This window comes from Primulina eburnea, chromosome 17 (assembly GCF_022965805.1).
Source record: "Primulina eburnea isolate SZY01 chromosome 17, ASM2296580v1, whole genome shotgun sequence".
In the NCBI taxonomy this organism is placed as follows: domain Eukaryota; kingdom Viridiplantae; phylum Streptophyta; class Magnoliopsida; order Lamiales; family Gesneriaceae; genus Primulina; species Primulina eburnea.
In genome coordinates this window covers 17,748,475-17,759,039 of record NC_133117.1, presented here as the reverse complement: position 1 = coordinate 17,759,039, position 10,565 = coordinate 17,748,475, and the positions used below count along the sequence as shown (strand labels likewise).

Below are 10,565 nucleotides of genomic sequence, written 5' to 3'. Positions count from 1 at the left end.
TGATATATATTCTCATGGTTATGATACTCAAACAATGAATGAAGGGAATGAGAAGTATATGTGTCTTATCACATATAAATCAGGAAATAAATATGTGATTGAAAAACTACCAATGCTCCCTACTGGATTGCATTATACACATATAAGTCCCATTGAATCAAACATGGTAGTTGATAATTCTTCAATATTATCCCATTGGCATGATCGATTAGGACATCCTGGTTCAACAATGATGCGAAGAATTATAGAAAATACACATGGTCATCGGCTGAAAGACCAGAAGATCTTTCAGAATAATAAGTTTCAATATGTAAAGCATGTTCTGTTGGAAAACTTATTATAAGACCATCACCAGCCAAAATCCAAACTGGATCACCAATATTTCTTGAACGTATTCAGGGTGATATTGGTGGACCAATCCATCCACCATGTAGACCATTCAGATAATTTATGGTATTGATTGATGCCTCCAGCAGATGGTCACATGTATGTTTATGGTCAACTCGAAATGTTGCATTTGCAAGATTACTTGCTCAAATAATAAAATTGAGGAATCAATTTCCCGATTATACAATCAAGAAAATTAGACTTGATAATGCTGGTGAATTTACTTCCCAGACTTTCAATGATTATTGTATGTCTATGGGAATCATTGTTGAGCATCCTGTTGCTCATGTACATACACATAATGGATTGGCTGAATCATTGATTAAACTTCTGCAAATGATTGTTAGACCAATGATTATGAAAACAAAGCTCCCTATTTCTATATGGGGACATGCAATTTTACATGCTGCTGCATTAATTCGTATCAGACCTAATGAATATCATAAATACTCCCCATTGCAGCTTGCATTTGGTAAAGAACCATACATTTCTCATCTGAGAATTTTTGGATGTATGGTGTATGTGCCTATTGCACCACCGCAACGAAAGAAAATGGGACCTCAAAGAAAGGTTGGAATTTATATCGGTTATGATAGCCCATCAATCATTCGATATCTTGAACCTCAGACAGGCGACGTGTTCACAACACGTTTTGCTGATTGTCATTTTAATGAGAAAATCTTCCGAATGTTAGGGGGAGAACAGAAACACATCGAAAAAGAAATTACATGGTATGTATCATCATTGTTACATCTGGATCCAAAAACAAAACAATGTGAAAAAGATGTACAGCAAATTGTGCACTTGCAAAGAATAACAAATCAAATACCAGATGCATTTGCAGACACAAAAGGGGTAACTAAATCATATATACATGCTGCAAATGCCCCTGCTCGAATTGAAATTCCGAAGAAACAAATTGAAGATACTCATGATGTCATTAAATGCCTGAAGCGTGGAAGGCCAGTCGGTTCCAAGGATAAAAATCCTCGAAAAAAAAAATTCATAGAGAAACACGATGATCACAAAATAGAGAATGATGTTCCTGAAGAAACACATGATGATCACAAAATAGAGAATGATGTTCCTGAAGAAACACATGATGATGAAAATGTTCTGTCAGAACCACAAACTGACGAGAATCATGAAATCTCTATCAATTATATTAATACTGGAAAAATATGGAACCGAAAAGATATAGAAGAAATTGATGATATATTTTCTTATAATGTGGCAATCGACATCATAAATGATAATAAAGATCATGAACCAAAATCTTTTGGTGACTGTAAAAATCGGCAGGATTGGATAAAATGGAAAGAAGCCATCCAGGTTGAATTGGATTCGCTAAATAAACGTAATGTTTTTGGACCTATAGTCCTTACACCTGAAGGTGTAAAACCTATTGGATACAAATGAGTTTGTATTCGAAAGCGAAAAGAGAAAAATGAAATAGTAAGATATAAAGCTCGACTTGTTGCACAAAGTTTTTCTCAAAGGCCTGGAATTGATTATGAAGAAACGTATTCTCCCGTGATGGATGCAATTATGTTTCGGTATTTGATTAGCTTTGCGGTATCTGAAAATTTAGAAAATCGTCTTATGGATGTTGTTACAGCTTAATTATATGGATCACTTGATAGTAATATATATAAATATATATATATATATATATATATATATATATATATATATATATATATAAATCCCTGAAGCACAAAGTTCAAAACCTAGAGAATGTTATTCTGTGAAATTACAAAGATCATTACATGGGTTATAGCAATCCGGTCGAATGTGGTATAATCGACTAAGTGATCACTTGATGAAAAAGGGATATATATATATTTATATATATATATATATATATATATATATATATATAATTCAATATGTCCTTGTGTTTTCATTAAGAAAACAACATCCGGATGCATAATTATTGTTGTATATGTTGATGATTTAAACATCATTGGAACAAATAAGGAAATTCAAGAAATTATGTCCTACTTGAAGGAAGAATTTGAAATGAAAGATCTTGGAAAAACCAAGTATTGTCTGGGTTTACAAATTGAACAAAAAGAATGTGGAATGTTTGTTCATCAGAAAAATTATACAGAAAAGATCCTTAAACTTTTTCATATGGATAAATCAAATCCTTTAAGTACTCCAATGGTTGTTAGATCATTAAACATAGAAAAAGATCCATTCCGTCCATGTGAAGATGATGAAGATATTCTTGGTCCAGAAGTACCATATCTAAGTGCTATCGGTGCCCTTATGTATCTTACAAATTGTACAAGGCCTGATATATCTTTTGCCGTAAATTTGTTGGCAAGATTTAGCAAATATCCAACAAAGAGACACTGGAACGGAATTAAACATATATTCTGTTATCTACGAGGAACGACAGACTGGGGACTTTTATATTCAAAAGATGCTAATCCAAGTATAATTGGTTATGCCAATGCTGGATACTTATCTGATCCACACAAGGCACGTTCCCAAATGAGATATGCATTTCGTGGAGGCACTGCAATTTATTGGCGTTCACAGAAACAAACGCTCGTAACAACTTCATCAAATCATGTCGAGATTATTGCACTACATGAAGCAAGTCGTGAATGTGTGTGGTTAAAATCAATGACTCAACATATCCAAATCTCATGCGGATTATCATTCGACGAGAAGCCTATGATACTATATGAAGATAATGCTGCATGTGTTGGTCAAATGAAAGAAGGATACATAAAAAGCGACAGAACTAAACATATTCCTCCTAAGTTCTTTGCATTCACCAAGGAGCTTGAGAAGAATAAATGTATTGATGTTTGTCACATTCAATCAAGTGAAAACTCATCAGATCTCTTCACAAAAGCACTTCATGCGACAATATTCAGAAAGCATATATAATACTGGGATGCGCAATCTACGAAATTTGTGAAGAATTGTTCATGTCAGCATGAGGGGGAGTTTACGTGACTGTACTCTTTTTCCCTTACTATGGTTTTTATCCCAATTTTCCCAGTAAGGTTTTTAACGAGGCAGTATAAAAACACGTAATGAATACAATCATTATGATTATCATCACAAGGGCGAGTGTTGAAAAATAATACTAAAATATGTGTATTTAATAATTGATGTTGAAAATAAGAGTTGTAAATATTGAATATTAGTGTGTGATGATGTAGGTAATAATGTATTTTATTTTTGGATTATTTGTAAAGAAATTCTATAAATAGCCTCACCATTGGTGAAGAAATTCACAATTGAGTAGAGAGAAAAATATTATAAAATGTGTAGTTTGGTAAATTTTGAGAGTTTGAGATTTTTACTTTTTACCATAAATTTTTACTTTTTCACAACACGTAAAACTATTTCGTAGAAGGCCTATTTTGTATGTAACCATACAAATTTTATCATTATCAACACAAAATCATCTTAATGTTGCACTCATATCGCATAAAACTTTTACAAGTAGTGGACAAAAATAGGATTCCCACACAACTTTGGTATAACATATACAATAAAGGATACAACAACAAACGTGATGCTAACAATGAACCTCAAATTCCTGCTATGACACCTCACAAATCAAATCAAACTTCTTAAAAGTAAAGTGAAATTTCTATAACTACGTTTTTACCCCTATAAAACTTACTCCCTATTAACCAAGATGATTTTAAAAATCGAGCTCGAAACACACAAGTTAGGTAGTTTCTTATTGATTTTTTGGGATGCACGAACTAAATTTTCGAGATTGGTAGGAATTTTCAATATACATAAGTTTTCAAGAGGTCTAAAAACAATTAATATGTCTTACAATTTCCAGTATATTCCCAATTTATGCAGTATCCCAGACACCACAGCCCAGAAGGTAATCTCAGCAAATATTACATACAAAAGTTTCCCCAGTCTCTCACTTTTCCACACATCAATGAAAACATGCTTCTGAATCCAATTCACCTGACAAAAGCCAACATATAATTTGCTATTTATAGCTTGTAACAATATAAAATATCAAAACTTCTTGTTTTATAATTATATATTATGCAGACAAACTTACCAAATTGTTATCTGGATTCTTGAAATACCATCCATTTATAAATGCTGCAAAAATTCCTTGAGCCGCCATCACGTAAACCAGCATTGCATTCATACCGATCCATTCCAAGAACAAGAACGGCGTTCTAAATCCCCAAACGTCAATCTGTTTAAATATTCAACATGGGTTTGGATTCATTCCATTCGAAATGAGCGGATTAGGAATGGCAATCCGACTTCAATTTACTCATCAAAAAAACAAAAGAAGTTAAGGACTAATGATATTTTTAGGAGAAAAGTCAATTTACCAGTATGTAGAAGGCAGAGAAAACAATTCCAGCTGCACCAGCGGTGAAACAAACGTAGCTGAAACTATAGAGCTGCTTGTTGATAGGAATAGCTGCAAGCAAAAACAGGAAAAAACTTCTCTTCAATTCTTGAATTTGATCATCGAGTTGGCAGATAATTTCGGAATTTGCTACTTTTTTACCATCTGTGAAATGAAGAATACAGGCTAATGCTAGTAAAACAACCCCCATTGAAATCCATTGCTTCAGTCTCTCAGCATGCCCCTGCATAGTGAATCCATCTATTTTTACATAATACGAGATCGATCTCAAATCATTTTTGATGTGTAGTATGAATTAATGGTAGAATTGCCAGAGAAATTACCTTGAAATGAATCAAGACATGTCCATAGTGAATGCCAATAGTACCGGACATGATTGCTGAAATCGAGCTGCAAGAAAACGTAAAACAAATAAAAAATTTCTCGAAATCGAGGACTTAATAACTAATAAGATGAACCAGCTCCATGATCATGATGGATTGCAACCTTAAAAGGCCTTCAGGCTCGAATGGAGCGAGGCACCAAGTGGGAGCATCTTTGCGGAACGGACCAGAACTTGGAGAACTTAGTGTACAAGCCTGCATATTTTCTCATTACATATCCATGAAAACCGAACTCTTGAAATACAACATAATCATTGACATTCTTGGAAAATAATGAACCCAAATTTGTTTTCTAGTTTTAAGAACTGACCCTTAAACGTGCCCAAACAGGTTGAGAGTACAGATGATTAACACCCCAAACTTGTCTATCAACATATCCAACTGCATTGCAGGCCGGTCCCAAATGTCCTCTCATCCCGCATTTTACCTAAAAAAATGTCGAAACTTCTATGATTCATACTGATATATAAATATGTAGTAAACAAAAAGGTGTGGGTTTTTTACAGTGTATCTCTCGATTTTGTCACCATTTTGCGCTGAGAAACTCCAGTCAGGAACATACAGAGAGAATAATGTCACCATGTAGATAACAAATGCAGTGAACCCTCCAATCCTAAAACCGAAACAAATGTCCATCTGTTGTTTCATTTGTGGTATAGAACAAGATATGATGCATTCTAAACGTAGCTTACCATTGCCATTTGTATGCGGTGAAAATCGAGAAATGGTTGAGGCTTTGGCTCGTTGGTCTGACCTTGGTGGTGAAGGTCTCTATTAAAGCCACAATGAAGTAGACCAAAGCTATTCTCTGTTCACATTTGTACACACAACACATAAGGCTGGAGTTTTTTTATTTCCTTTAGTTTTCCATAGCCGTTTTGTACAATTAATACTCGAGTATATGACAAACGATTGAAAACTCGAACCTGAAGAATGCCACACCATCGAATGTGTTTCATGTCGACACCATAAACAAGATCATTTGGTGCATGAGAGTATCCTCCTGCAGGTCACAAAATGACAATTATACATGCCCTTTTTTCTATTTCTTGAATTATGACCCGAACTGTATTCAACCTCATATTAAACACTTGTTACCGAATGTGAGGCATGTTTTGTGCTCGCAAGAGGGAATATGCTCAAAGAAAGACAAGTATAAAACTCAATCAATACCTTGTAGCAGAAGTCCCCAGAACAAAAGCTTTAACGTCCTCAAAGTTATCTTTCTTACTGCATAACTGATCTCTGGAATTCTCTGCAAAAATTAAGGTTTGATCCAATTTGAGAGCAGTACTGTCTGAATAAGGGGATATGCACGATAGTCGGCCCCAACAGAAAAAATAATATTATAAATTCTTGAATCCTGCGTTACACTAGGGATTGTAAAATATATATTGTACCTTAAGGGCAAGAGCTATGGCAACACCAACAATGAAGAGGAAAAAGGGCATTACAAAATCAGCTAATGTGCATCCATTCCAAGGCGAATGGTCGATGCGGGAATATGCCTCTCCAGCATCATCTACCAGTATCATCAGCTGCAAAAACACCATAAATTCCTTGTTCAAGTTTCAAAAACTTAGATAAGATTTTGACGAACTACTTATTAATATATTTCAAGAGTCAGAACCGAAGACATTCGAGGGCGGAGATAATGTAGTTGCACTAGGAAGCTACTCATACCACAATAGTGAGACCTCTAAATGCATCTAAAGTTGCAATCCTTTTCGTCTTTTGTTTTATCAATGGCTGCTCTTCCTTCTCTTCCTCGGTTTTCAGGTCAGAGGTTGCAACGCTTCTCTGCTCATTCTCGTTGTTGATATCACAAGTTCTTGCATCATTCTTCTCCCCGTATACATGTTTATGATCATCCTTCTTCTCATTTTTGAAATCGGTTCTGGCCGCGAATCCTTCTTCCAACTTCCTCGGTTCCTCCATGGGGAACTTTCTGTATTCTCAGTCTATGTTCTTTACTTCTTGCAATGGGATGTATTTATATTGAAAAATGAAAGAACAAGATTAAGATAGATGCCGGCCGTTGTTGGGAGCTCACATGGACGATAATATTGGTCCTCCCTCCAAAATAATAATAATAAAATAAATATTTCTCATTATAAAAAAATGAGTAATGCAAAAATGCAATGAGATACACTCGGTTACATGTTACTTTTATATAGTATAGTCCTAGATATAATGGAATTTGTGGAGATATTTTGGTCTTTAAAATATCAAAATAAAATTTTACAAATGCTTATGCTCAAATCTTATAAACTCTCTCTTTAAAAAAAATATACCAAACATTTTTTATGGCAAAAACTTGTGTGAGACAGTCTCACGGGTCGTATTTTGTGAGACGAATATCTTATTTGGGTCATCAATGCAAAAAAAAAATTATTTTTTATACTAAGAGTATTATTTTTTATTGTGAATGTCGGTAGGATTGACCCGACTCACAGATAAAGATTCGTGATACTGCGAGACCTACTCTTTTTTAAACACATAAATTCTCAATAGCATATAATCTCAATCAGACACCCTCGGAATTTTTGCATCTGTTTCAAGGCATTGGAGAGACAGAAGAAATACTTCCGGTCGGACAAATTTAAGGTAAATTCTTTAGACAGGACAAATAGCAAATCCGATTTGCTGGTGAGCTGTGACTGTAAACCTTGATCGCAAGGAATTTAATTAATTAATTCTCTTTCATTATCAAGAAAAATAAAATATAAAACCCATCATTTTCTTTATTAAATTAAGACAAGACCTTGCCGTTGTCCAATATTAATTTTCATTAATACATTGACCTATATCTTAACCTTTTAAATTACTTTATGCTTGCTGGAGAATACCACTCGATCGATTCCTCAAAGTTAAGGGTAGATTTTTGTGATACAGTCTAGACGGGTCTACTTAATTTATATTTACAATGAAAATTAATATTTTTTTCATAAAAATTATTATTTTTTCATGAGTCCGGTCGAATCGGAGAAATATCTCACAAAATTAACACTTGAAACGGTGTAGTATGAATTCTTTGGAAGTTAATTGATGTTAACGAAAATTGGTCATACATATATCACCTTTGAAGGGGAGTTTCTCCTCATAAGGTCCACCCAATGCTCGAGTCAAAAAACAAAGGAAATAAATAATTTTAACCTACAATATTTTCTTGGATATTTAGTGTATCTTGCTATTAGGAGGATATAGTCGATTTTTTCTTAGATAGGGAGAAGTTCTTTCGATATAAGATAGAAGAAGCTCAGAAAAAATACCGATCTAAAGAGTGAAATGTAAAGGGAGTGTGATGTGAACGTCTATGTGAAAGTATTTTGGAAGTGTCTTATAATTACAAAAATCCATTATTATTTATGGAGAATTGTCTTGATATTGTTTTATGTGTTTTGGAAGTGTTTATTTGAAACTTAGAATCGGAGGATTTTTTTAAAGAAGATACATAGTTGTCAACAATGTGGAATCTAAATTAATAATATTCAATATATTGCACACTTTTTATTCGATTTGATGAATAAAAACGATCGCATATTTTTATTAAAAACGTACGCATTTTATTCAATTTGCACAGCCGGCTAAGTCCAGAAGATCGTGCATGTAGACTCTCCTAATACTGCAATATTTTATTTTCTGGATTTCTGTGTTCTCCACCATTAAATTAGCTACACTGATTTCGATTTCGATTCGATTTCGATTAGGAAAATAATGACAATGATGGTCAACAACTGTTGCACAACGCAACGTGTATATCTTCGTAATTGTATGATATTGTTCACTTTGAATTTAAACTCTCATGAATTTGTTTTAAGAATTTACCAAAACAAACTGACATCCGTGAAGATATCATTTAATCTTATTAATACATGATTAATACAAAATTAAATGAAGACAAATTTATTTTAATTGACATATATGTGCATGTCTTAGTGGGTAAATGGTCTTTCTTTCATATATGTTGAAATAATATGTAAAGTATTAAATGTGAACATTAATCAACGTCCAAAAGGTCTACGTCGGACGACTGAATGCATTTAGTCCTTTCTATATGGTTGATTCTGCCTGTTTTTTTCATGGAGGAATCTTTGTGTCAGAATCAATAGTTTATTCGACAGGATCAGTTAAACAAGTAACATGACATGATTATTGGACACCATTAATTTATATATATATATATATATTCGTAAGCCTTTCAACTGTAGCGCTATGTCAGTATTACTATATCAGTATTACTATAGGAAAAAAACTAGTATTGGGGGGAAAAGAACATAGACTGAAAATTGTTATTTAAATGATTAAAATCGCAAAAACATCACATAAAACAAATAATTTATGTTTTACCGTCATATGTTACAGTTCCCGAGCTGTAACATACCAATAACAACTTTGCAATTCCAATAACAGCTTCACTTCAAAACTCTCGGCCTAAACAAAACCACAATAAGTCGATCATGAAAACTACATTTCATACCAATGTCCGATTTGACACAAAAGAGCATAAAATTCGTATCTCGCTCAATATTAACTCAAATCAATATCCGCCAATGGGAAATGAAAGATAACTCAATTATCTAACTGTCTCTAGTTGAAACCATCTTCAAATCTCAATAGATTATTCTCAGAATTCAAGAACACACTGCCACTCAACAGATTTTCGAACAGAATCTCGTACTGAGTAGTTTCGTCAAAATGAGTATAACTTGCACAATTCTTACTGGAATTTAACGTATCTTATATCATTACGAAGAAAAGACATAGCTCTACAACTTTTATTTGAATCACAAGTCCAGAATCCAAGCACATAATTGACAAAAACTCGAATTACAGTAGGTGTCCTGCACAACACACTTGCAGAATTCGATTTGACAAATTTTGGTAGAAAAATCATATCAAATCCGTTTTTATCAAAATTTTATGATTCCGGCGGCTATGAACAGCTAACATAAAGCCCTACAAAGTTTATTTAGATCATTTCTACAAATTCAAGTGACAAAAATCGCAGCAACCTAAAAACTCTCACACAAAATCGGAAGAATTTGTGCATAAACAGAGCACCGAAACAGCAGCTTCGATCTACCCGAATCCTTCTCAAACTTCGCGATTTCTTACTTTAATCGAAGCTTAGGATGTTAGGAAGACACACTTCAGACCGATAGAGATTTCGACGCCGGACGGAGGAGATATCACGATTTTCCCGCAGCTGCTCCAAGGGTGGCGAAAATTTGGGTTTGGGAAAGTTTCTTTCTTCTCTTCCCTTTCTCGATTCTTCCTTCTTTTATTTGGTAAATTGTGTGTATGTATCTATATATATATATATATATATATATATATATATATATATATATATATATATATAATATCTTGTGTATTTGGTTACTAAAATAGTAACTCAAGCCCAT

General features: G+C 33.6%; 1 protein-coding gene across 1 annotated transcript; it reads right to left on the bottom strand.

Moving 5' to 3' along the window:
* Window positions 1-3,850: 3,850 nt before the first annotated feature.
* LOC140818104 (uncharacterized) lies at window positions 3,851-7,296 on the bottom strand. Its single transcript, XM_073177959.1, has 13 exons — window positions 6,841-7,296; window positions 6,558-6,695; window positions 6,331-6,412; window positions 6,084-6,160; window positions 5,850-5,965; window positions 5,662-5,770; window positions 5,468-5,584; window positions 5,261-5,352; window positions 5,098-5,164; window positions 4,916-4,997; window positions 4,734-4,825; window positions 4,448-4,591; window positions 3,851-4,347 (listed from the first exon to the last, which is right to left on the bottom strand). Exons 1-13 carry the CDS (start codon window positions 7,093-7,095, stop codon window positions 4,201-4,203), a joined length of 1,518 nt encoding a protein of 505 aa, XP_073034060.1. The 5' UTR covers window positions 7,096-7,296; the 3' UTR covers window positions 3,851-4,200.
* Between the last annotated feature and the right edge of the window lie 3,269 nt (window positions 7,297-10,565).